The sequence below is a fragment of the Neomonachus schauinslandi genome, chromosome 4 (genome assembly GCF_002201575.2).
Source record: "Neomonachus schauinslandi chromosome 4, ASM220157v2, whole genome shotgun sequence".
NCBI lineage: Eukaryota > Metazoa > Chordata > Mammalia > Carnivora > Phocidae > Neomonachus > Neomonachus schauinslandi.
In genome coordinates, this window is record NC_058406.1 from 23,582,715 (window position 1) to 23,610,152 (window position 27,438).

Below are 27,438 nucleotides of genomic sequence, written 5' to 3' on the forward strand. Positions count from 1 at the left end.
TCTCTCCTGGGGACGGAATCAATGTCTCTCTTCTGGTGGGTAATGAGAGTCAGGTCTCTCCGGGGAAGGTACACTCAGAGCAAGCTCCATCTGTAGGACCCAAAGAGTCGGAAGCCTGGCCAGGGGGCTCTGGAGCTATAGGGGGCTGGCAAAGTAGGCCAAGAATTCCAGGGGCTGCAGGGGGTGGGGGAGGGGTTGGGGGGAAGAGCCCCTGGCCTGGGGATCTCAACGAGGCTTGGAGCTGGCGGCTCATGGACACCAGGGATTCCAGATGCTGGAGCAGGGCCTGGTGGGGACAGGAGGCCCTGTGGAGGTGCTGGCCGGGGCCAGACGGTGCTGCTGAATAGGGTTGCCAGGACGGGCACCGGGGTGGTTTGGGGGGCCGCTGCCCTCGCCCAGGACTCTGCCAGGTCTCTGGCTCTCCCCACAGTCTCCCCCTGCCTCTGGGGGGCCTCTGCCAAGCACAGAGTCCCCTTGGAGCCAAGCTGCTATCACCCTGGCTCGGCTGCAGAGCGCCCCTTGGGAGAGGGGAGCCCTTTGGGGCCACGCTGGGACTCCTGTCCTCTGGCTGGTAGCATCTCTTCTCCACTTTTCTGTTGAAGGAGACCATCTTTCGAACCTTCCCCCACAAAGGGCTGGACTCTGCTGTGTCTGGAAGCCCTGCTTTGGGGAGCAGCACAGCTAGGACCAGGCTTGAGTGAGCGGCTTCCAGGCCTGGGGAAAGAGGGAGTGGAGAGACCAAAGGTCGGGTAGGAGAGAACACACAGTCCCTAGAAGCTGCATTGTGGCTGCAGCAGGTCTATCAATGAGGCCCCAGGGAGGGCTTTCCAGCAGTGAGAGGGGGGCCCATGAGATGCTGGAAACAGTAAGGAGGAGGGTGAGCCTGTCTCGGGCACGGGAACGGACTCACCTGATGGAGGGTAGGGCAATGGATGGTCTGACCTCAAGACTGTATGGATTCAGAGTCTACCACATTGTCCCCAGGACAGGCAGCCCAGAAAGGCCAAGTGCTCTGCTTGGAAATGGGCACAGTCCACCCCTTTACGCCCCACCCCCACCCCAGGTGCTTTGCTGGAGCCACGCCCTGTGCACCAAGGCCAACCTTGGCCTAGGACCGCTGTGGTGAAACATCCCTCCTTCCTGTCGCTTGTTCGTGGGTCCTGCCTCTGTCCCGCTGTGTCTGCCTCCAGTGTGGCCGCCCCCTGAGTCTGCAGCCGAGCCGCCCAGCTGGGAAGCCTGGCCCGGCTCCTGACTGGCTGTGTGACTCCGGACAAGCCACCTGCTTTCCCCCTACCTCAGTTTCCTCATCTGGGGGAAACTAATAGCAGCATTCTGATGGGGTTATTCTGAGGACTCGATGAATTAATAGAAGTGAAGCTTTTGGAAAACGGCCCGGCACCCAGTAAGCAATATAGAGCTACTCCTGTCAGCCCACGTGCCCGCCCCCGCTGGCCTGGCCCGGCATTGGGGCACTCACCGGGGCCTCCCAGAGGGCGCAGTCTGGGGGGCAGGGGCTGGAAGGCCGGCAGGGGCAGCAGGACCACGCCCACGTGCTCCACGGCTGCCAGGCCATGGCGCTGCTTGTTGTTGAGGTAGGAATAGAGCAGCCGGCAGTTCTGGGTGTCCCGAGCCCCGTGTGGGCACAGTCTGGCCACGCAGATGTCCTGCAGTTGCAGGAAAGAGGGTGGCTTTTGGAGCAGCCATCCTTTCCTCCTGCAAACACCCCTGCCCTCATCTAAACCTCTGACAACCCTGTGAGGACGCGTGGCCTCACTTTCCAGAGGAGGAAAGAGAGGGCCTTGCCCAGGGTCACACAGTATCTATGGTTACAGTGGGAACTAGACCCAGACACCCTAAACCAGGCCTCTGCTCCAGAGATGGAGAGAGAGGGGGCACAGGGCTGGGGGTCCCCAGCTAGGAGGAGAGGGGGCGCCCAAGGATGGCAGTTACCTTGGCCTCGGCCGGGCAGATGCTGGCCAAAAGGTCCCAGACAGTATTGGAGGGGATGCAGCCTGCTGAACGGATCACCTCCGGCAGGGTCTGGGGGCAGGTAGGATGGCCAGTCAGCTCCCTAGCGTCCCACCCATTTAGGGCACACTCAACACTGGCCACCGCGAAGCCACAGCCTTGGGCGACGAGGATGGACGGGCGGTATACCAGAACCCCGGGAAGGTCAGTGGCTGCCCAGGAAGCCCTGACTGCCCCTGCAGGCCTACAGCCTATCTGGGCCAGTCTCCTGCAGCTCCTCAGAAACCCCTTCCTCCTTCCTTGAACCTTCCACCCCCATCCCACAGTTCAGCTGATCATTCGGTCACTCGACAATACCTCCTAACACCCTCCCCTGGACCAGGGAGGCACCACACTGCTCTCCTGGGGCCTCCTGCATTATGCGTTGGGTTACAGGGAGTCCTGACCCCTGTGCATCTCCATAGGAGTGGGGCTGGTGTCTCACTGCCCCATGCCCAGCGCAGGGCCCGGCACAGAGAGGGTACCAAGGCCTTGTTTTAGAATGAGGGAGTAAAAGAATGAATGAATGAAAGCGGTGTGAGCAGCTGCCCAGCCAGCGTGTGAGGGACACAACCCGGGCGAGCAGGGCTGGAGTACCATGAGGAGCCGACAGCTGTTTCCAGACACCAGCTGGGCCTTGGCCCTGAACCGCTTGATGGAGAACATGTCCAGAGCTCCCTCCCAGGGCGGCTGGCTGGGCAGGGCCTTTGTGGGTCCAGCAGGCATCTGGAGCCTAGAAAGAGGGACAGAGAGACAGGGCCAGACAGAGCAGGTTATCAGGACATCCCTCAGCATCTCCCTACTTTTCAGAGAAAGTCCTGTGTTCCCAGTGTGGGTGCTGGAACACTAGTCTGAGCATGGCCTTGTGAGGGGGGAACCAGCAGGCAGCGATGACTGGTTCCATTGCACAGATGAGGAAACTGAGACCCACAGAAGAGGCGGGATTTGCCCAAGGCCACAAAGAAAGGAGAGCCCATATTGCATCTGCTGCCCCCCAGGTGGCTGCCCCCACTGACCCTCTCCTAGCCCCAGCCCCACACCTGTCCTGGAGCTGTGGGGGATGCTTCTCCTTAGTTTGGGGCATCTCTGGAGAGGACGCGAGGGTTGGGCTTGGGGCTCTCTGGAAGACACTGTCCCCTATCCTCCTAGTAGCTTTGAAGGAGCCTGGCAGCTCACCCGAGGGCTTCCAATCTACAAAGAATAGAAGCAGAGACCGGTGGACAGGCAGCTACATGGAGCCAGCCTAGGGCTTTAGAGCCAGGCTTTGAACCAGGTTCTTTTCGAGGTGACCTGGGACACCTCGAAAAGCCCACCCTGCCACCTTCTCCCCAGGCCATGAATCCCTGTTGCTGCTGAGCCCCCTGCTCAGCCCCAGCCTGCCCACCACCCCTGCACCCAGCCCGTGTCTCCCCCCAACCCATGCAGATGCAGCAGCTGGGGTCCAGGAAGTGGTGCTCGTGCTGCCCCGTGGTGTCCTCGTCCTGCTCTGTGGTGGCCTTCAACGTGGCAGGCAGGGCCAGTGGGCTGCAGTCCATGGACACCATGGGTCCCTAGGAAGCACAGAAGGAGAGAGCAGTGGGCTGGTAAGGTGCTAGGGAAGTCAGCAGCTCTCCATCACTAGGGAGCCTCAAGGATATGGTTCTATTTTTCCAAATAATGCATTCTTTTATTATAGAGGTACTGTGAACGTGTTAGAGAAAATTTGTAAAATACAGAAAATTTGAAAATTACCAAAAGATCACCCCTCGTCCCAGCACCCAGAGACACTTGTTGGCACTCTGGGTATCCTTGTAGCAGTTTTCCTACACATGGGGTGTGGGGGTCCTCTGACTAAAATAGCTGGGGTAAGACATTCCACCCGTACCCTCATTGCGTAACTGCGATCACTGTATTCTCACTGTGTCACTGAAGGAGGGGGGACCGTTGTGTATGCTTCACCTCCACTGCTGGATGGTGGGGTCATTCCCAGATTTTCACCATTACAAACAGTACTGAGGACATCCTTATGCAGAGAGTATTTTCCTAAACTTTCAACTCTGTCCTTAGGACAAGTTCTCAGAAGCAGATGACAGAATCAGGGAGAATGAGCATTTTTAAGCCTTGATGCTCACTGCCAAATCAGCTTTTCCCCCTCACAATAGAAAGAGCTTTAACCACAAAATAAACATGGCTTTAGGAAGATTTTTTTTTTAAAAACATTCGGGGGCGCCTGGGTGGCTCAGTTGGTTGAGCGGCTGCTTTCGGCTCAGGTCATGATCCTGGAGTCCCTGGATCGAGTCCCGCATCGGGCTCCCTGCTCAGCGGGGAGCCTGCTTCTGCCTCTGACCCTCCCCCCTCTCATGTGCTCTCTCTCTCTCATTCTCTCTGTCTCAAATAAATAAATAAAATCTTTAAAAAAAATAAAATAAAACATTTGGAAACTTGACTCTGGCCTCATAAACCAGCTGCAGAGTAGCACCAAGGCACACGCTTCAAATCACAGCTCCCCCAGGACCAACTAGTGACCTTGGGCAAAGGGCTTCCCGTTCCTCATGCAGGACACTGGCCTCACCTCCCTCGTAGGTCACTGTGAGATCTGAACGAGGCACTGTTGTCAAAGGGGCACACAGCTGGTGCTCGATAAGGAGTAAAGATGTTGTTATGTGTTATCCCCCTCCGCTATCTGCCACTCCCCACCCCCCTGCCCCGTCCCAGTGAGGACTTCTTTCTGGTCTTCTAGTTCCTCCCTCTAGACTTATGTGCAATTTATTCAGGGAACACAGACTGGTTTCGGCTGGGGACTCCTTTCCACACAGGCAGCAGTTCTGGTGCGTGGCCTGGACACCGGCTTGGGGGGCGGGGGGAGCAGGGATTTTTGTCTGTCATGTTCACTGTCATTTACCGAGCACACATGGCTCAAGGGGTCTATCTGCGCTGTCCATCCCCGACACAGAGCTGATTAGAGGCGGGTGAGCATCTGACCCACAGAACACCCAAGCCAAGCCCGAGCAGCCTCCCGGGAGTGACTGAAAGAAGCCAAGGGGGAGTTCGGATTGTCGGCGGGAGGCTGAGCGGATGATGAGTTCATTGATTTGAGGGCTGCGGAGCTGCCATGGCAGGACACGTGCAAGATGGAGGGGCGACGGGGAGGAAGGAGCAGGATGGACGTGACGACGGAGCAGATCTCCGGCGATGAGAGGGGAGTGTAGCAATGCCCTGGGCTCTGGGTGGTTCTGTGCCCCTAGCACCCCGAAGTCCCGCCACCAAAGAGAGTAGGTCTCTGTTCCTCACATCCCAAAACGGTCGCTGATTCAGTGTGGCCCTTCTGCTTCCCAGCCAGAGATCTGGCGGGAATGTCTGGGGCTGGGGAAAACTGCGGTGATAAGACTTATTCCCACTCCATGGCGTTAGGCCCGAAGGAGGGGACCAGAACCGAGGTGGTGAGGACAGGCCAGTCCCAGGGGTTCAAGTCCTGCCCCACGTTCGCCTGGACCCCTGCGGCAATGACCACCCCCTTGTTCACAGTGAAGACCTTGGCACTCCCAGTAGTCCGGTGACTTGCTCAAGACCACCCAGCTGCTGAGGTGAGGAGTGGGACCCTGGCCACAAGGCTTCCCCCCCACCCCCGGCGTCGTCAGGTCAGGCTGCCCCTTACCACCATATCCTCCAAGGTCAGTGTCTGGTCCACGTCCCGCAGGATCTCGACCTCACCCTTGTGGGTCAGTTTGAAGGCTGGGAGGCTGCACGGCTCCTTCTGTTGCTGCTCAATGATCTCCAGGCCCTGGAGGGGCCAAGCAGCCCAAACTCAGCCAGGTCAGGGGCTCCCAGGCCACCACGAGCCCAAGCATTCCCTCTCTTCCCCGGAGGCCCCTCTCCCGTGGTCCCCCTCTGTGCCAACCCCTCCCCTCCCTTCACACTTCGGCTTCCACTGTTCCTGCGCCTAACACGCCCTCCCCCCTCAGCTCTACGGCTCCACAGTCCACTCATTCGCCCTCCAAACTCAAGCCCTGCCTCCTCCAGCAAGCCTTCTTGAATTTCATCTTCTCCCACAAGTCAGTTCTGCCTCTGCCTGTGCCCCAGCCTCTGTTCTGGGAAGAATACAGTGTAGCCGAAAGAGTGTGCAGGCTCGGAGGCACCACCTGGGTCATGACTAGAGACCCCCAGGGTAGTGTGGCCTTGGACAAGCACTTCACCGCTCTAAGCCTCGGTGTATTTGTTTTCTAGGAATCAAATTAAGGGCATTAAATTAAACAGCAAATGTAGAATGCTTGGCTGGAGCCTGGCTCACAGTAAATGCTACCTGTCATTCTTACTGTTGATCAACGTCATCCTATCTGAAATGTTTCCTGGAAGCCTGGAGGAGGTCCCATCCTCCCTGGAGAGCTGGCCTCATGGGTGTGGGCTCCCGCGGTTGTACCCTGCACGGCCCTTCACAGGGCCCCATGCTTCATGCTGTCGCCATCTTGAAATTCTTAAGAGTTGCTGAGCAAAAGGCCACACATTTTTGTTTGGCACTGCCCCCCCACAAGTTATGTAGCTGGTCCTGCTCCTGGTCCCCCACAGGTACCTGGACAGAAGCTCAGCCTACAGTGGATAGAGTCACCTAGTGGATTCTAGGTGAATCTAATCAGCCCAGTGTCTTCCAGAACAGGGGCCGCAGAACCCCACCCCATCCCACTGGCCTACTCCGAGATCAGCCCCCTCTCCCTCAGGGGCCACCAGCAAGCATTCCCCAAAGCCCGCTCAGTGCCCACATCTTCCCTGTCCCTGAGCCGTCCCCAGGAAGGGAGAGACCCGTGGACACAGGGTGTATGGGGACGTGACTGTGAAGCATGAGGGCTGTGGGGTCCCTCCCCCAGCCTGGGGCACCAGGAAGACTTTTCTGGGCCTTCTGAGACTGACATGGGAACAGGGGCACCCCAGGGGATCTACCCCCATCAATGGTGGATGACAATCCTAGACTCCAGACCCCAGACCATCACACCCAGTACCCCAGCCCCCGCCCACAGCCTAGCTCCATAGCAAAGCAAGTGGAAGGTGATACTTCTCAGAGGTCACCTCTCTACCAAGTTCTCCATCCCCAGCCGCTTTCCCCCCTATTTTTGCCTCTTTTCCATTTTTTTGTGGAGAGAGTCTCTCTCTCTCCCTCCCTGTCTTCCTGCTCTTTCTTTCCATTTCCTCCTTTCTCTGTCTTGTGCTCCCCGAATTTCACTGTCCCCCCCCGCCTCACTCTGCTCTGTCTCTCCCGCACACTCGGGCCCTCCCCTCCCCATATCCCTCCCACATCACCTATCCTGACTTGACCCAATAGCTCACCCTTTTTTCCTCCTGGTCCCGCCAGCGGGCCAGCTCTTGGGGGGCCAGCTGGGTGGAGCTCATCCGCACCAGGTCGTGGGGGGTGACATCTCCCTGAACCACTTTGAGAAACAGGTCCTGCAGGGGCAGGCATGGGGGCTGCACCACACTGCTCCAGAAGCTCCCCCCCAACATCCTGCCAGGGCTCCGAGCCCCCAAGGGAGGGTCTAGGCTAGCCCCCAAGCCCCGCTCACCGGATTCCGGGGGTCACGCAGGTTGAACAGCAGGCTGCGGTACTTGGTCTTGTAGCGACAGCTGGTGGCTTGTATCAGGTCGAAGAGGGCTGTCTCAATACCAACAGCGATGCCCTCCACCGCCTCCTCACTCAGCACCAGATCTGGGAGATCCTGGAGGCTGCAGGGCAACAGTGGAGTCACAGGTCTGAGCCCGCGAGGTGATCTAGGCACCGGCCGGACAGGCAAAGTATGGGGCAGAGTCCGCACCAACTGCGTTTCTATTCTGGGCATCTTCCTATGTATACATATTCATTCTCACCCCAACTCTGTGAGGAGGCAGTATTCTCATTCTCCATTTGTAGATGGGGTGAGCGAGGCTCAGAGAACATAAGGGGCTTGCCCAGGGCCGCATGATGGGTGGCAAAGCAAGATCTGACTGCTCAGCCCATGCTTTATCCTTGGCCCGTGGAACTGGGATGGAGGAAGCCTGGGGGGAAGGGGAAGGCATCAGGCAGGCAGGGGATAGAGCCCTGGCCCTGAATGTAACACGGACTCTGCCACCAGCTTGCTGTGTGGCCTTTGCCAAGTCCTACCCTCTCTGGGCCTTGGTCTCACCATTGTAAACGAGAGCTCTGGGTTCAGAGCTCTCAGATGCTCCCAGGAGAGTCTCACTGTGTCTGAAAGCATTTGCTGTGGGTAACGACCACGAGGACATGAGCAGCAGCAGTGGCTTAATGGGCCGGCATGACCTTGGAGCCAGGGAGACCCAGGTTCAAATGTCAGCTCTCCACCAGCTCGCTGTGCAGGCAGATGACCTCACAGCTACAAAATGGGGTTAGTCATACATTCAGAAGCTCTGAGGACATGGCAGCATGGGCCTGGGAGGTGTGGACAGCTCTCAGGATGTCACGGAAGTGGGGAGGGAGGCCTTACCGACTCCACAGCACCTCCTGCATGGCACGGACCACTGTACCCCGTACCCCGATATCCAGGGATAGCTTCTCCTGTTGGGGCTGAAGCTGAGCTGTAGGGAGAGGGAGAGAGAGAGAGAGAGAGAGAGAGAGAGAGTCACAAACTCCCATGGGATGCCAAAGAGCAAGGGGTGAGAGAGACTCAATGCTGATGGGTTTAGGCAGGCAAAGGGTGGGTCCAACCTCAGGGACCAGAGATGTTTAGGATCCAATCCCACGCAGCCAGCAGCCCCCCTCCCTCTGGGGAAGGACTGAGGCCGGTAGGGGGGCGGGGATCAGAGGTGAGAGAGGAGACTCCTAGCAGGGACTGGGGCCAGAAGCTGGGCATGAGGCCCTGCTAGTCCCCAGCACCCCCTGGAAGACAAGCAGCTGCTGAGGGGGCACCCTCCCTGGCCCCTCACCTGAGTCCTCTCCCCCGTCTTGTTCACCAGCCTCCTCCTCTTCAGCCTCCACTGGGCCGCACTGCAGGAAAGGGGAGAGGAAATGAGGCCATGACTCTGGGAGCAGGCTCCCGGCCCCAGGGGGCACTGCTCCCATCAGCTCCCCATGCTCCAGCGGGCAAGGGGGGAGGAGGCACTCACCCCGGGACACTCAGCACAGGCCTCACGAAGAGGAGCCCCCTCCTGCAAGAGAAAGAGGATATGGAGAGGGTGGGTTTCGCTCAGGGGAAAGGAATGACTCCTCGGAAGGCAGAAGAAGTCAGAGGCCACCAGGGGCCCATGCTGTCCCTCCTGAGGACCTTAGAACAGCAGGACATGCTGGTCAGCCAGGAACAAAGGTCAGCGACTGCTCCCTCTTCAAATGCACCGGAGGCTCAGCCCGTCCCTTGCTCTGGTCAAGCTCCTGAATTCAGGAGTGCTGGACAAAGAGCACACCGACCCCCCTAGGCAGACAAGTGGGGGCCTAACCCCATCTCTGGCTATTACGTTCGGTGTGACCATGAGCAAGTCCCAGCTGCATGGTGGCAGTGACAGCTCTGGGAGGCAGGTGTGAAAGTGTCTCTCTGCAGGGATGATGTCACACTGTCCATGTAAAGAACCTGATCAGTACCTGGCACCCGGTGGGGCCCTGGGCCCTGGGCCTTTCCTTCCTTCTGGGCCTCTGGACAGGCGATGCTAAGCTGACCTTCATCATGTCCTCCAGAACCTCTAGCTTTGGAGGCTGCAGCTCCCCTGCCTGGCCACGGCGGATGGCCCCCAGGAGGTGGAGCACTGCCCCGGAACCAAGCTGCAGGGGAAGAAAAGCGCTTCAGAACCGAGCGGCCAAGGCCCTTCAGAGCAGCCCTCAGTTCATCTGTATTCATTCAATGTCTCTCTCCCCCATTGCGCTGTAAGCAACATGCGGACAGAGAGTGTGGGTGCCTCGGTCCCACTCTACTCCCAATGCCTAGAACAGGCCTGACGCAAAGTAGCATTCAAGACATGTTTGCGGACTGCAAGGCCTCTGTGCCAGGAGAGGAGCCGGTCTTCATTCTCATCCTCTCATCTTCCCCTCTCACCTCCAGGCCTTTATAAGCATTTCAAGGTGCAAAGTGGTTTTTGGTCTTTTTATGAGCTATAGAATCTATCCTGCTGCCCTTTTTCCTCTGGCTGCCGGGAAGCTCAGCATTAACTCGGAGTCCAACAGTTGTACTTTTCCAGGATTGGCAGAGGGTGAGAGTTTGTCATATCAAGATTTCCCCTTCTCTTCCCCCTTTCCTCTTACTTTAGGCTTAAAATACTTATCCCATTTCAAGTATGTTTTGATTCTTTTAGTTTATTGCAAACCACAGGGAACTACTGTGAAAGTAGATGGGTCTGAAATCTAATCTTTGAATGAATTCTCATGAATGGTCAGGTTCCAAAGTTTGGGGAAAACTGGAAGTCTGAGATTCAGCATCACAGGGGGTGGGGAGTACTACCGTGCTCTGGAGGAGAGCAGGCCAGGGGGACCAGGATTGCCTCTACTGTGGAGGACCCTTCCCATCCCACCAGACCTGAGGAGAGGGAGGAAGAAGAGCAGTAAGAAAAAGCAAAAACCTACGTAACACACGTGCTTCACCCCATGGGGCATTTTCATTTCTTCCTTGGAGAGAAAGGATGCAGAGATTAGGATTCAGAGGACCAGTGACCCCACTGGAGGGAGTTCACAAGAAGACACTCACACAAAGGTGAACGATGTTCAGTGCTCACAGGATTGGCGGAAAAACCCCACAAAAAATAAATGTGTACCCTCCAATGACCATCAAAGGGGGAATGGTTAATAAACCATCACATATCATACTGTGGATTCTAACTGGCCACTAAATAGAGTGAGTCATAATAAAAACTATCATTCATCCGAGGCTTACAAAGTAGCTGCCCCTGAAGGAAACACATCACACATGATCTTATTTTGGTCTCAGATCAACACCATGAGGTATGTACTATTTCTACCCCCATTTTACAGATGAGGAAAACTGAGGGTCAGAGAGGATCTGAAAAGTCCCACAGCTACTAAGCAGCAGAGCTAGCATTAGAACCTATTTCTACCTGACTCAAGCCCAGGCACCGAACTGCGGGCTATGTGGACAACACTGACAGATGTGGAAAGATTCATGGAAAGATGTCAGGGTGTATTATTTGAAGGAAAAAAAAAATAGGTTACAGAGCAGGGTCTGTTGCATAAGCCCATTTATGTAAATATATATTTATAGACGTATAATGAAGGTTATCTCTGGGGAATGAAATTCCAGAGGGACTTTCAGTTTCTGCTTGTAGACACTTGGGTATTTATGATATTCAAAATGAGCATGTATTTCTTTTATAATCAGAAACATTTTTTAAATTAAAAAACAAGTTTAGAACAATGTGTGTAGTGTGCTACCATTTGCTCTAAAAGAGAAAGAATTTTTAAATTTGTATTTGCTTGAATCTGCATGAAATATCTCTGGAAGTATCCATAAACCTAAAAACAGAGGCTGCCAGGAGGAAAGGGAAAGGGAGCTGGAAAGGAGACTTTTCACTTTTTTTTAAACCATGGGGATGAATCAGCCTTTCAAAAAAGTAAATTGAGGAAAAGGGGGAGGGGGAGAAAAACGGGACAGCTGGGAAGAAAGCAGGAAAGATATTAAGAACAGCCCTCCGTGGCTTAAAACTTTCTGACCGGCCCCTGTCTTGGGATCTGTCCATCAGCGTTATGAGGCTTCAAGACAACAGGCAGCCAAATCTGACCAGAAAAGACTTTATTTATTTATCTTTAAAGATTTTATTTATTTATTTGACAGAGAGAGAGACAGAGAGCATAAGCAGGGGGAGCAGCAGAGGGAGAGGGAGAAGCAGGCTCTCCGCTGATCAGGGAGCCCAACGTGAGGCCTGAGCCCAAGGCAGATGCTTAACCGCTGAGCCATCCAGGCACCCCCAGCAAAGACTTTACATGCTGTATTTATCAGACTAGAATACAAAATATGTGTAATATGTTCAACAAAACAAAATAGGGAGTCGAACATATGAGTGCAGGGCAAAACAATATTAAACAATAACCAAGAAGATTTGGTTGGGAACCAAACACAACTTCTGGAAATAAAAATATGATAATCATGAAAATGTAAGACTCCATATCTAGGTTTGGTAGTGTATTAGACACAACGTAATAAGTTGGAGAACTAGAAGACACTTTAAATGATCCAGAGTATTCACAACACAGAGACTGTGAAACAGTGAACAAGACAAAAGGACGGAGTGAAAAGGACTAACTGATTAATCTGACCGAAGTTCCAGAGGAGAGAGGAGAGCCAGACAGAGGCAGTGTTTGAAGATATATGGCTAAGACTTTTCCTGAATTGATAAAAGACAACAATTTACAGATTCGAAAAGCTCAGTGAATCTCAAACAGGATAAGTAAAAGTAAATCCACACCTTGGCACAACGTAGTGGAACACCAGTGAGGAGGAGATCCTAAGAGCATAAAGAGAAAAAATAACAGCTAACACTTTAATAGCACTGAAAATGTGCCACCACTCCTGTGAATGTTTTCCATTAGCTCATTTAATCCTCACCAAAACCCTATAGGCTAGGTACTGCTACTATTATTGTCCCCATTTTACAGAAGAGGAAACTGAGGCACACAGGTTAATCAGCTTGTCCAGTGTCTCACAGCTACCAGACCAAAGAACTGGGATTTAAATCCAGGCAGTCTGATTCTAGAGGCCACACCTTTAACCATAGGCATAAATGCTTCTCTCCAAGACATTTTTAGCTACAAAGGAATGGCAATTAGACTAACAGCTAACTTCTCAATAGTCACAATGGAAGGCAAAACAGAGTAGAATAATATTTTCAATGCGCTTAAAGAAATGTGCTTAAAGTCAACTGGGGACCCATACAAAATATTTTTTGAGAATGAGGATCAAACAAAGGTATCCTAGAGAAAACCAAGAGAATTATTGTTATCCTTGATAATTTTATTTTTCTCAGGAAGCAAAATGTTTTTTTAAAATTTATTTATTTGAGTGAGAGAGAGCACGGAGGTGGGGAGGGGCAGAGGGAGAGGGACAAGCAGACTCCCCGCTGAGCAGGGAGCTTGACATGGGGCTCCATCCGGGTGACCCCGGGATCATGATCTGAGCCAAAGGCAGACACTTAACTGACTGAGCCACCCAGGCACCCCACAAGAAACGAAATGTTAAAGGATGAACTTGAGGCAGAAGAAAGGAAATAATATCTGAGAGAAAAGCTGAGATGCAAGGAGGAATTTTGAGCAAAGAAAATAACAAATATGTTGTTAAATCTAAACGAACATTGATCATATGAAACTGTAACAGTGTGTAATTGGGGGGTTAAAAAATAAGATAGGAGCGGGCGCCTGGGTGGCTCAGTCGTTAAGCATCTGCCTTCGGCTCAGGTCATGATCCCAGGGTCCTGGGATCGAGTCCCGCATCGGGCTCCCTGCTTGGCGGGAAGCCTGCTTCTCCCTCTCCCACTCCCACTCCCCCTGCTTGTGTTCCTGCTCTCGCTATCTCTCTCTCTGTCAAATAAATAAATAAAATCTTTAAAAAAAAAAAAAGATAGGAGCAATTTACTGGATAATAGCACATATATTGGGAAGGTGTACTTAAAAGCAATTAAATGTAATTAACTGCATTTAATTAAAGCATTCCAGGATCCTTATATCATTTCAGAGGCAAATAACAGTAGTTAACTACCTTTAAACTTTGACAAGTTAGGTATTCGTTTTAAAATTTCCAAAATTGGGACCCCTGGGTGGCTCAGTTGGTTAGGCGGCTGCCTTTGGTTCAGGTCATGATCCCAGGGTCCTGGGATCAAGTCCTGTATCGGGAGCCTGCTTCTCCCTCTCCCTCTGTCTGCTGCTCCCCCTGCTTGTGCTCTCTCTGTCTCTCTCTCTGACAAATAAATAAAATCTTTAAAAAAATAAAATTTCCAAAATCACACCAAAAGAACATAAACAGGGCATAGAAAATTCCAAACTACTAGAGGGGTAAAAAGGAATAAGGAAAAAAAATCAATCTAAAGGGAGGCAATAAAAGAGGGGAAACTGGGCGCCTGGGTGGCTCAGTCGGTTAAGCGACTGCCTTCGGCTCAGGTCATGATCCTGGAGTCCCGGGATCGAGTCCCACATCAGGCTCCCTGCTCGGCGGGGAGTCTGCTTCTCCCTCTCCCCCTCCCCCTGCTTGTGTTCCCTCTCTCGCTATGTCTCTCTCTGTCAAATAAATAAATAAAGTCTTTAAAAAAAAAAAAAGAGGGGAAAGTATAGAAAAGGCAGGATATATATGCAAAGCACAAAATAAGACAGTAGGAATAGATTCAAATAAATTAGTAGCTACAACAAAAGAAAATGAACTAATCCTTGAGATAAATACAAAAAATCAGACCTTTAAAAAAGAAAACCTAATTAAAGAATATTTATAAGACCCACCTCTAAAATACAAAAATGCAAAAAAGAGTATGAGAAAAAAATACAATAATATGTGAACAGGCAAATACCAAATGAAACAAAGCTTTGTAGCTATATTAATATCTGACAAAACAGACTACAAGGAAAAAAACTAGGATCAAAGACCTCACTACATAAAGACGAGCAGTTTCACCAGGAACCTATCACAACTCTAAACATATAAGCATCTAATAACATAATCTCAAGAAATATAAAGCAAAAAGTGACAAAACTGCAAGAAAAAAAAAAATCCACCATTATAGCAAGAAATGTTCATGTATCTCCCTAACTGTTGATCAATCTGGCTGACAAAATAGTAAAGATTAAAAAAAGATTTTATAAAAACTATTTATTTAAAAAAAATTTTTTTTAAAGATTTTATTTATTTGGGGCACCTGGGTGGCTCAGTCAGTTAAGTGTCTGCCTTCAGCTCAGGTCATGATCTCAGGGTCCTGGATTTGAGCCCCGCATCGGGCTCCCTGCTCAGCAGGGAGTTTGCTTCTTCCTCTCCCTGTGCCACTCCCCCTGCTTGTGCTCTCTTGCACATAAATAATAAAAAGATTTTATTTATTTACTTGACAGAAAGAGGGAGAGAGTGAGCACAAACGGGGAGCGGCAGGCAGAGGGAGAGGGAGAAGCAGGCTCTCTGCTGAGCAGGGAGCCCAATGTGGGGCTCGATCCCAGGACCCTGAGATCATGACCTGAGCTGAAGGCAGACACTTAACTGACTGAGCCACCCAGGTGCCCCCTGATAAAAACAATTTAAAAACTTCATCTGTGTACATATATGGAACACTTTTCCTAACAAATAGAAAATACATATTCTTTTCAAGGATACATGTGACAGATAAAATTAAGTCTGGACCATAAAGCAGATCTCAACAAATTTCAAAAGATTAGTACTTTTTTTTTTTTTAAGATTTTATCCATTTATTTGAGAGAGAGAGAATGAGAGACAGATAGCAAGAGAGGGAAGAGGGTCAGAGGGAGAAGCAGACCCCCCACTGAGCAGGGAGCCTGATGTGGGACTCGATCCCGGGACTCCAGGATCATGACCTGAGCCGAAGGCAGTTGCTTAACCAACTGAGCCACCCAGGCGCCCATAAGATTAGTACTTTTTACACCAGCACTGCCCAATAGAAGTATAAACATGAGCCATGTGTGTACTTTCAAGTTTTCTGGTAGCCACATGAAAAAAAAAAGTAAAAAGAAACAAGTTAAATTAATTTTAAGGATACCTGGATAGCTCAGTCAGTTGAGGGTCCAACTCTTGATTTCTTTTTTTTTTATGTTATGTTAATCACCATACATTACATCATTAGTTTTTGATGTGGTGTTCCATGATTCATTGCTTGCGTATAACACCCAGTGCTCCATGCAGAACGTGCCCTCTTTAATACCCATCACCAGGCTAACCCATCCCCCCACCCCCCTCCCCTCTAGAACCCTTAGTTTGTTTCTCAGAGTCCATAGTCTCTCATGGTTCGTCTCCCCCTCCGATTTTCCCCCCTTCATTCTTCCCTTCCTGCTATCTTCTTCTTGTTTTTTTTTTTTTAAACATATAATGTATTATTTGTTTCAGAGGTACAGGTCTGTGATTCAACAGTCTTACACAAGTCACAGCGCTCACCATAGCACATACCTTCCCCAATGTCTATCACCCAACCACCCCATCCCTCCCACCCCCCACCACTCCAGCAACCCTCAGTTTGTTTCCTGAGATTAAGAATTCCTCTTATCAGTGAGGTCATATGATACATGTCTTTCTCCGTAACTCTTTTGATTTCAGCTCAGGATCATGAGATCAAGCCCTTTGTCGGGCTCCACCCTGGGTGTGGAGCCTGCTTAAGATACTCTCTCTCTCTCTCTTCCTCTGACCCTCCCCCTCAAAAAATTAATTTTATATTGTATTTAACTCAACATATGCAAAATATTACAATTTCAATATGTAATCAAGATAAAAATGTATTAGATTTTTACATTTTTTTGGTACTAAGTTTTTGAATTCAACGTGTACTTTATACTTACTCAATTTTAACCAGCCAAATTTCAAATGCTCAATAGATACAAGGGGCTGGTGGCCGCCATATCAGACAACTCAGATAAAAACTGCATTCTCACACTACACTCTGATTAAGCTAGAAAGCAATAACAAAGAGAAACAGAGAAAGAAAAAAAGAAGCCCAGAGGAATGGGAATTAAGAAAAAACACTTCTGAATAACACATAAGTCAAAGACAAATTGTAATAAATATTATGAAATATTAGTAATTGAATAATGGGAAGAAAGACTATGTATTAGAGTCTCTGCATGCAGCTAAGGTGATAATTACAGGTTCCTTTATAGCTTCAAATGACTTTATTAGAAAGGAAAGAAAAGACAGAAAATTAATAAATTCCCATAATTCTTAAGATTTTTTAAAATAAGAGAATAAGTTGAAAGAAAGATGACACTTTTCACAAACATAAAATGGAAAGGATCAGCAAAACCAAAAATCAATTATTTGAACAGACTCAAAACACAGACAATTATCTGCCAAGATTAAGGAAAAGAAGGATGATACAACTAGGCCATATCTGGAATGAGTAATCATGAATGCACCGATATTAAAAAGATAAGATGCTATCATGAAATACTTTATGCCAATTTGCCAATAAATTTGAAAACTCAGATTAAATGGATACATTTCTAGAAAAATATAACTCGCCAAAATTTACTCAAAGAAAAAAACTGAATAAAACTATAACCATAGAATGAATTGAATCAGTAGGGAAGGAGACACCTTCCCTAAAGAAAACACCAGTCCAATCTCTTTGTTACCAGTGACTACCAAAATGTTCAAAGAACAAATAATTCCAATCTTATACAAATTCTTACAGCGAGCAGAAAAGGAGCAAACACTGCAAAAAATGCAGAAATCATATTTGGTCAAATGTACTGTCCATTCAGAATAATGCTCAAACCAGCAATAGAAGGGAACTTCCTTAACTTGATAAAGGGCATATATAAAAATATAGCAAATAGGGGCGCCTGGGTGGCTCAGTTGGTTAAGTGTCTAACTTCGGCTCAGGTCATGATCTCAGGGTCCTGGGATCGAGTCCCACTTTCAGTGGGGAGTCAGCTTCTCCCTCTCCCTCTGCCCCTCCCCCCACTCGTGCGCAGGCTCACTCTGTCAGATAAATAAAAATCTTAAAACAAAACAAAACATAGCAAACATACTCTGGTGAAATGATGACCATGTTCCCTGTAAAGTCCAGAGTAACACAAGGGTCTCCGTTATCATCACTTCTATTTGACATTATACTAAAGGTCTTAACTAGCACAGTAAGGAAAGAGGGCAGAGAATATGCAAAAATTGGAAAGGAAACAAAAAACTGTCATTATTTGCAGATGACATGATTGTCTACATAGAAAACAAAATTTTAATATGTAAATTATATGAATAAATAAAAGAATCCAGCAAGATTTCTGCAAAATCAATTGTATTTTTATACACCGACAACAGTTAGAAACTGCAATTTTTTTCATTTTTTTTAAGATTTTTATTTATTTATTTGACAGAGTAGACACAGCGAGAGGGAACACAAGCAGGGGGAGCGGGAGAGGGAGAAGCAGGCTTCCCGCTGAGCAGGGAGCCCGATGCAGGGCTCAATTCCAGGACCCTGGGATCATAACCTGAGCTGAAGGCAGACGCTTAATGACTGAGCCACCCAGGCGTCCCTAGAAACTGCAATTTTTTTAAAAGTTACCATTTTATGATAGTATCAAAACATACAAAGTAGTACAATCAGACATGATGTGGTTTTGGATTGAAAGATCACACTACCACCTATAAAATAGGCCAAAAATTGAATCCAAACCTAATCAAAGTTCCAGGGTCAACCACCAGTTCACAGGAAATACAGAAGACAGAGAAACAAGTGTCACTAAATGATGGGGATGCAGTAAGCTACAGGACAACCTAGTTCTTCAAAAATAGATTGCAGGAGGGGCGCCGGGGTGGCTCAGTCAGTTAAGCGTCTGCCTTTGGCTCAGGTCATGATCCTAGGTCCTAGGATGGAGCCCCAGTCAGGCTTCCTGCTCAGCAGAGAGTCTGCTTCTCCCTCTCCCTCTGCCCTCCCCCCCCATTCATGCTCTCTCTCTAATAAATAAATAAAATCATTTTAAAAAATAGATTACAGGAAAAACAAGATATGGAGAGAGAGCCTAAAGGCTAGAAGAGACTTAAAGGCATATCAACCAATTCCAATGTATGCATTTTATTTAGATCTTGACTCCAAAAAGACAAAGTATAAAAATAATCATCTTTATGAGACTATTGGAAATTTGGATATTGAATGAATATTAGGTGATATTATTGGAACTATTGTCAACTTTCAGACAAAATAACAGATGGTTAGTAGAGTTGGGTGATGAGTACAAGAAATTTCATGCTAGGGGCCAGCAATTTTCTTCTGTAAAGAACCAGAGAGAAAATATTTTAGGGTTGCTGGTTATATGGTCTCTATTGCAACTCCTCAACTCTGCCTTTGGGGCATGAAATTAGCCATAGATAATATGTAAACAAATAGTTGTGCCTGTGTTCCAGTTTATTTACAAAACCAGGTGAGGTGGCCAACCCCTTCTTACAATTCAGTCTATTTTTACAATTATTTGAAGTTTTCCATAACAAGTTGTAGAGAATTATAGTATTTAGGAATAAATCTGAAGAAGATATGCAAGATTTTTTATGGAGAAAATACAAAATTTTATCCAAAGACAATAAAGATGATCAAAATAAATGGAGGAATATACCACGTTCATGGATTGAACATATTATACAATACTTCACATCTTTACAATATTGTAAAGATGTTGTAAAGATGTTAGTGCTCCTCCAAATGATTTATAGATTCAATATCTTTCCAGTCAAAATTCCAACAGGTTTGTGTGTGTGTGGAAATTGACAAGGTGATTGTAATATTTATATGAAAGAGCAAAGGAATGTAAGAGTAAAGATCCTCCTGAAAACAACAAAGATGGGAGACTTGTCTTGCCAGATATCAAGAATTATTAACAACAAGCTACTATAAGTAATATTCTATCATATTAGCAAATGGAAAAATTTTTGAAAAAGATGATTACAGGGAGACCAAAAACCAATCCCACATACATTGAAACTTGACTTGTGAGAGATCTGGCACTGCATATAAGTGGGGAAGGACAGAATTTTCAGTAAATGGTGTTGGAACAATTGAGTATCCATATAAAAAACATATAGCCCATATCATTCACAAAAATTAATTCTAGGTACATTATAGACCTTAGTGTGAAAGGCAAAACAACACAACGTACAAGAACATCTTCATGACCTTGAGATAGGAAAGGAATTTCTTTAAAAGATTTTAATTTCTTTTAAAGATTTTTTTTAAAGATTTTATTTATTTATGTTGACAGAGAGAGACAGCAAGAGAGGGAACACAAGCAGGGGGCGTGGGAGAGGCTTAATGACTGAGCCACCTAGGTGTCCTTAAAAGATTTTATTTTTAAGGAATCTCTACACCCAACATGGGGCTCAAACTCACAGTCCTGAGATCAAGAGTCACATGCTCCACTGACTCAGCCAGCTAAGTGCCTTAAAGATTTTTTTAAGTACATAACATAAGTGAAATAATGGATAAATTAGGATACATTAACATTAGGAATTTCTCCAGCAATTCTACCTCTTTTAAATTCCACTTTGATTCAACTGCCACTTCTGGGCATAGTAGACACAAAAGAATTGAAAGCACAGACTTGAACAGATATTTGTACGCCAATGTTCATAGCAGCATTATTCACAATGGCTATAAGGCAGAAACAAACCAAACGCCCACTGACAGATAAACAGATAAAATGTACTACACGCATACAATGGAATATTATTTGGCCTTAAAAAGGAATGGAATTCTGATACATGCTACAACATGAACCCTGAAGACATTATGCTAAGTGAAATAAGCCAGTCACAAATGGACACATATTGTACAATTCCAGTTATATGAGGTACCAAGAATAGTGAAATTCATAGAGACAGAAAAAAGAACAGTGGTTATCAGGGGCCGGGGGAAGAAGGGAATGGGGAGTTACTGTCTAATGGATACAGGATTTCAGTTTGGGAAGATGAAAAAGTTCTGGATGGTGGTGTTGGCTGTATAACTGTGAATGTACTTCATGCCACTGAACTGTAACTTAACATTAAAATAGTAAATTTTATGTTATGTATATTTTACTACAGTGAAAATTTTTCTTAAATAATTTCTACTCATCAACAGACACTATAAGGCAAGCAAAATATGAGCAACACTTTGGGAGAATATATTTGCAAAACATACAACTGACAAAGGAATAGTATCTAAAATAGATAAAGAGGGCGCCTGGGTGGCTCAGATGGTTAAGCGTCTGCCTTCGGCTCAGGTCATGATCTCAGGGTCCTGGGATCGAGTCCCACATCGGGTTCCCTGCTCAGTGCAGAGCCTGCTTCTCCCTCTCCCTCTGCCACTCCCTCTGCTTGTGCTCTTCTGTCTATCTCTCTGTCAAATAAATAAATAAAATCTTTAAAATAAATAAATAAATAAATAAAATAGATAAAGAATCCTACAGGGGCGCCTGGGTGGCTCAGTTGGTTAAGCATCTGCCTTCAGTTCAGGTGATGATCCCAGAATCCTGGGATCAAGCCCCATGTCGGGGTCCCTGCTCAGAAGGAGAGTCTGCTTCTCCTTCTCCCTCTGCCCCTCCCCCCACACTCATGCTCTCTCTCTCTCGCTCACTCTCTCTCAAATAAATACATTAAAAAAAAAAAAACTCCTACAGATCAAAAGGGAAAAGTTAAACAACCAAAATAATTTTTTTTTGGCAAAAGAGTTAACAGGAACAGCCAAAATGTATGCAAAGATTCTCCTTAGTAATAGGGAAATGAAAATAAAAAGTAGGGGCGCCTGGGTGGCTCAGTCAGTTAAGCATCTGCCTTCGGCTCAGGTCATGATCCTGGGGTCCTGGGATCGAGCCCCACATCGGAGCCTGCTTCTCCCTCCCCCTGCTCTTACACACACACTCTCTCTCTCCCCCTCTCAAATAAATAAAAAAATCTTTAACGAAAATAAAAATTGAAATTAAAAAACATCTGGCATTGTTTAAGTAAAGCTGAAGGTGTGTATACCCTGTAACCTAGCAATTCCACTCCCAGGAATATTCCATGGAGAGACACTTGCTCATATGTACCCAGAAACATATACAAAACTGTTCATCGTAGGGGTGCCTGGGTGGCTCAGTCATTAAGCGTCTGCCTTCGGTTCGGGTCATGGTCCCAGGGTCCTGGGATCGAGCCCCGCATCGGGCTCCCTGCTCCGCGGGAAGCCTGCTTCTCCCTCTCCCACTCCCCCTGCTTGTGTTCCCTCTCTCACTGTGTCTCTCTCTGTCAAATAAATAAATAAAATCTTTAAAAAAAAAACAACTGTTCATCATAGCAGCACCAGATGTAATAGCAAAAAAATGCAAACAACCCAAATGTCCATATGGAGTCAATAAATAAATAAATTGTGGCATATTCATGCAATGGGACACTTGGTGCCAACACTTAGGATCTGTATAATCTTGGGAAAATTAGTTAATCTCTCTGTGCCTTAGTTTTTTAATCAGTAAAATGGGCATAATACCTGTCTCTACCTCATAGTGTTGATGCAAGGACCATCATTACTCAAGGTTCTTAGAACAGTGCCTAGAACACAGCACATTCTCTCTGTAAACACTGATGTTAAGCTTCCTTGGCTCATGCCCGGAGAGATCCCCTCCTGATACTTGACCACACTTAAGTCTCTCCACTTGATTCAAGCAATGCTGTCCGGCTGCTCTCCCCACATCACCTACTGTTCTGCCCACAAAGCAGCTCCAGACCTCACTGGCCACAGCGGGGCTTGGGACAGAGAAGAAAATGGCATTTCAACCCACCCTGCCGTGTCCTCCAAAGGTCTGTATCTCGAACCAGAAGAACCCAACACAACCAACCTCTCATACCGGATTCCCATTTCATAGAGGAGGCAACTACGATTCAGGGAAGAGAACTCTCTCATCTAAAGTCGCCCTGCGGCAAGAAGCAGAGACTAATCTTGAACCCAGCTGTCTGTCCCAGGCATGAACCAGGCTGCCTCCAGAAGGTGCTAGCACCCTGAAAGGGGCCCAGACCGGCTGGACACTATGGCCACACTTGCCCACGCCCCACTCAGCCCTGGCCTCGACCACCTGTCCGTCCCTGTCACAGCCCCGGCTCCATTCTTCTCCTGCATCTGGCACCAGTTGCCATAGCAACGGGCTCTTTGGGAAGCTGCACCGCTGAGCCAAGGATGGGGCCTGGAGGAGGGAGCAGCTGTGGGCTCCTTCAGTCAAGGCAGGTGGGCACCTGGTACCACCACCGAGCTCCAACAAGCCCCTCGAACCGCTGCAGGCCCCTGAATCCCAATTCTGGCCATCTGGCCCAAATAAATCATCAGAAATGGGGAGAAACCAGATGCACAGGGATGTTCACTCCAGCATTACTTAGAAGAGCACCCAAATGTATATGTCGGTAACAGGTAACATTTTTGAGTGTTTATCTTGTATGAGGCACTGTGCTAAATACCAAACACGTGTACCCTCATTTGCTCCTCACCACCCCCCTGTCAGGTAAGTACTCTCCACACCCCCCAGTTGGCCGATGAGGAAATGATGCTCAGAAAGGCAAAGCCACTTGCCTAGGTCAGTCGGACAGAGGCAAAGCCAGGACTGAAGGCCAGTCTGCCAGCCTCCAGGTTTCGTACTCTTAACTACATGACGGCGGTCGGAAAGGAGAAAAGGAAGTCCCGGCCCATCCTCTGGTCCTGGCAGCGCCTGTGGCCGTGACAAATGTCTGCAGCCTGCTGTGATACAGGGCTCAGAAGAGGCACAGATTCGGCAGGGCAACATGTACCTACTCAGAAGATCTCCAAACACTATAATGCTTGAAAAATAAAGTACAAATCCCAGAACAATGAAGTGTAGTATGAGCTTATTTATATATGGACAATACAGAGATCTAGATGTTCAGAACAAGGGGGCTGGAGGGACTCCAACCGTGAACACCGATTATCTCCAGACGGAGGGCAATGGGGCCTGGAAGCATTTAAAGGGACTTCCTCTTTCTGTGTTAACAAATTAATTGTGAAAAAAAAATTTTTTTAAGTAAACTCTATGCCCAAAGTGGGGCTTGAACTCACGACCCCGAGATCAAGAGTCACGTGCTGGACGACTGGGTGGCTCAGTAGGTTAAGCGTCTGTCTGACTGTCTGACTCTTGATTTTGGCTCAGGCCATGATCTCAGGGTCATGAGATCAAAACCCACGTCAGGCTCCGCGCTGGGTGTGGAGCCTGCTTAGGATTCTCTCTCTCCCCCTCCCTCTGCCCCTCTCCCCAACGCTCACGTGCTCTCTCTCTCTCTACATCCCAACTGAGCCAGCCAGTTGTGAAAATTTTTTTAAATACCAAAACCAAGTTCTACATTTGACACACGTGGTCCTATTTCTAGGTGAAGAAAAGATATGTATGCACAGGGAAGAGATGAGAGGAAGGACATACCAAAAAGTTGGCATTTGGAGTTTTAAAAATTCCTTATTTTTTATGATAAACACATACTAATTTTTTTTATTAAAAATTGGTTTTGAGTGATGTTTACAAAAGCAATGTAATAGCATTCTCATGCAACTGTAACACCGAATCGTGGTATGTCACAGAGAAGCTCATTTGTTCCAATCCCCGCTCTAGGAATTTGCTGTTTGGCCTTGAACTAGTCATTTCACCTCTCTGAGCCTCAGTGTCCACATCAGTAAAATGGGTAGGTATCAATAGCCTCTACCTCATTGGGTTGTTAGGAAGACAAAGTGTTTAGTGTAGGGCCCAGCACATGGTAAGCAGGCTAGATACTCTCACTACAGTGATGCCAACAGGGAAGCAGCACAAGCAGGCAGTGCGGTACGCTCTCAGGACAGACCGCCAGCCTTTATACACTGGCTCCGTCGCTTACCAGATGTGTGACCTTGGGCCAGTCACCTTACCTCTCTGGGCTTCATGTGAATATTCAATCAAAAGTGCCTAGCGCAGAATACATATTCGATGAATGTGATAAAAAGTCCACTATGTGAGAAGGCGAAACCTTCTGCCTTGTATATAAACATGATAGCTACTGGGGCACCTGGGTGGCACAGTCCGTTAAGCATCTGACTTGGCTCCCACTCAGGTCATGATCTCAGGGTTTTGGGATCAAGCCCCGCATCGGGCTCCATGCTCAGCCCGGAGTCTACTTGGGATTCTCTCTCTCCCTCTCCCTCTGCTCCTACCCCTGCTCGTGATCGTGCACCCTCTCTCTGTCTCCCTAAAATAAATAAATAAAATAAAATCTTTTAAAACAACATGTTAACTATTATTAATAAAGTAACAATCTAGTTAAAGAACAATGGAGAGAGAAGTAGTGAATACAGGGGACACGGCTGGGCATTGACTCTCTTGCTGTGTGAGCTTGGGGGAGTTTGTTAACTTCCCTGAGCCTCAGTTTCCCCATCTGGAAACATGGAGCTAATGCCCATCTTACAGGGCTATTAACACTAAAGGAAACACAAATTTAACATAAATTAAGTAATTTACTTTGTGCGTTATGCAGTGCTAGGCACATTATTTTACACCATCATCTCACTTAATCCTTAAAACAACCCCCATTAAATTGGAATTAGTATCCTCTTTTTACAGATGAGGAACTTAGTTTAAAAAGTATTCCAAAGTCACTCGGCTAGGAAGTGGACAGAGGCAAGATTTGAACCCAGGACTCACCAATTCCGAAAGCTAATGAACCCTCATAAGATGTCAGCAAATGAAGTTCATTTTCTCTTTCCTGACATGGTGGGTCTCAGTTTACTCACGTATAAAATGGGTGTGAAGGATAATGCCCACTAACAGCCTCTCTAGCTTATTAAACTCCACTGCCAAGCCTGGTGTTAAGACTGGCCAAGTCCATCCTATCCCAACTTCTCAGGCTCAACTTACCAGTTTGGGGAAGCTTCCTGGGCGGGATTCCTCTGGCTGTTCCTGGCTGGAGTCGTCTGCACTCCTGTCTGCGCCCGGTTGCTGGACACGGGGCATTGGGCCTCTCCTCGACCTCTTAGCATACTTGGATCTTCTCTGTCCCGTGGATGGGCCTGAGTGAGCCTTGCTGGTTGCAGGCACCAAGGAGCTGGAGGGGCTGTCAGTGGGAGCAGGGGGACCTTGTCCCAGCCTCCCCCTGGACTCTGGCTGAGCCTTGACCTCCAGCTCGGCCTGACTGGGTGAGACAGCAGGGTCATCATCACAGCCAGCCCCGGCTCGGGGCTCAGCTTCTTGCCACTCTGTGGAGGCCGCTCCCAGGCACAGTGCAGAGCTCTGTGGAGGATCCCAGGCAGCTGGCCTACGGGACTCTCCTCCATCAGGCAGTGGGACCCCGACAGGATCACAGGGGCTGCCTGGCTGGGCCCCGTTCCCCGCAGCAGGCAAATATTCGAACTTTTCAGTCCCTGAGACACATCCCACACAGGTTCCACTTGGATCTCCTGACCCAGACCCCTCTCCCTCCTTGGGAGAGAGAGGACCGCAAAGGTCTCCCAAGGACTCCAGGTCAGCACATGGTGGGCTGCCTCCCTCACACGGGGGGTTGTCCTCACCAGGGCTCTGACCAGACCACAAGAAGCCACCTGCCCCCTCCCTACCCTCTGAGCGGGCCGCATACTTCCTGTTGTTCTTTCTTGCTCCCACAGGGGCTGGGCCCGGTGAGGATGGTAGGCTCCTTTTGAGGGGCTCCTCTTTGCTGAGGGTGGGGCCTCTTTCATCACTCCTACCTACTCTGGCCTCTCCTGGACCGGTGCAGCTCATCGTCCCCACCCCGGCCAACCTCTCCCGGCCAACCAAAGCTCTGTCCGGGAGACCTACAGGCACGCTACACGGGTTCCCGGGCCAACTTTCAGTGAGGATGTCGTGCAGAGAAACCTGGAGCCTCTTGAAGGCCCGAGCCTTCCCCTGAGCAGGCACTATGGGCTGCTGGAAGTGGAGCTGGGGGCCAGGCACCAAATCCTGGCTTTGTCCCACGGCTTGCAGCTCCAGGGCCATCAAGTGGGCCTCAGCCTCCAGGCGGGCTCCAGGAGCACCCCCAGCCTGGGAGCGGGTACCTCGATGGGTCTCTTCCCTCAGGACCCTCTTCCTGCTGCCAGCCCGAACTCGGGCCCCAGGGCTCGCCCCCGGCACGTGTGGTGTCAGGCCTGACACAGAGCTGGCTTCTTCCATATCCTCCTGGAAAAGCTCACCGCCACGGCGGGGACTGAGGGCAGGGTCCTCTGTGCTGGAGCCCTCTGCGGCCCTCTCCTGAGACATGTCTGTCTGCCTACAGGGGCCAGAAGCAGGACACAGCCCCTGTGAGGAGACAGACAGGAGACTGCATCATGCGGTGTCTCGCTGCCAGCCCATTCAGGACACCAGGCCAGAAAGCTGTCTCCCTGCCAGGGGGTAGGCCTGGAGGCCACAGGGACACAGCACCCAGTCATGTAAGCACCCCAGCAGGGCCCAGGGCCCCAGGGGAGGCAGGGGAGGCCTGCCACCAAACAGGGTTGAGCTACAGCAACCCTTGAGGTCTTCTCGTCTGTGAGGGGCCCCGCTTTTGTTTAAACGGGATGTAATAATAACAGCTGCCATTTCTTAACTACCTACTATGTGCATTATTTCATTTCATGCCAGCCACACGGATGTTCAGTGAGTCACCAAAGGACACACCGGAGTGGAAGAGCGGGGATTCTCTCCCCCACCGAAAGCCCAGCTCCTAACCACTGGGCGGGGAGCAGGCAGCGAGTGGGGTAATTCCCCTCACCTGGATCCCGCTCCCGTGGATACCCCCACCAGGTTCCCAGGCCTGACCGGGACAGACCCCTACCGCCCAAGCCGTCCAGAAGTTCTCACCTGGGCTCCCAGGGCTCCCCCGCCCAGGCTTCCACCCCCGAGTTGGG

The 27,438-nt window shown here is 49.1% G+C and overlaps 1 protein-coding gene across 1 annotated transcript; it reads right to left on the minus strand.

Moving 5' to 3' along the window:
• On the minus strand, positions 1-26,812 carry SPOCD1 (SPOC domain containing 1). The gene is made up of 15 exons (XM_021684416.1): positions 25,460-26,812; positions 10,511-10,552; positions 9,539-9,715; positions 9,070-9,111; positions 8,890-8,950; positions 8,451-8,541; positions 7,536-7,695; positions 7,303-7,419; positions 5,642-5,767; positions 3,425-3,557; positions 3,047-3,198; positions 2,605-2,754; positions 1,951-2,040; positions 1,478-1,664; positions 1-714 (listed from the first exon to the last, which is right to left on the minus strand). Exons 1-15 carry the CDS (start codon positions 26,810-26,812, stop codon positions 50-52), a joined length of 3,546 nt encoding a protein of 1,181 aa, XP_021540091.1. The 3' UTR covers positions 1-49.
• Positions 26,813-27,438: the final 626 nt, after the last annotated feature.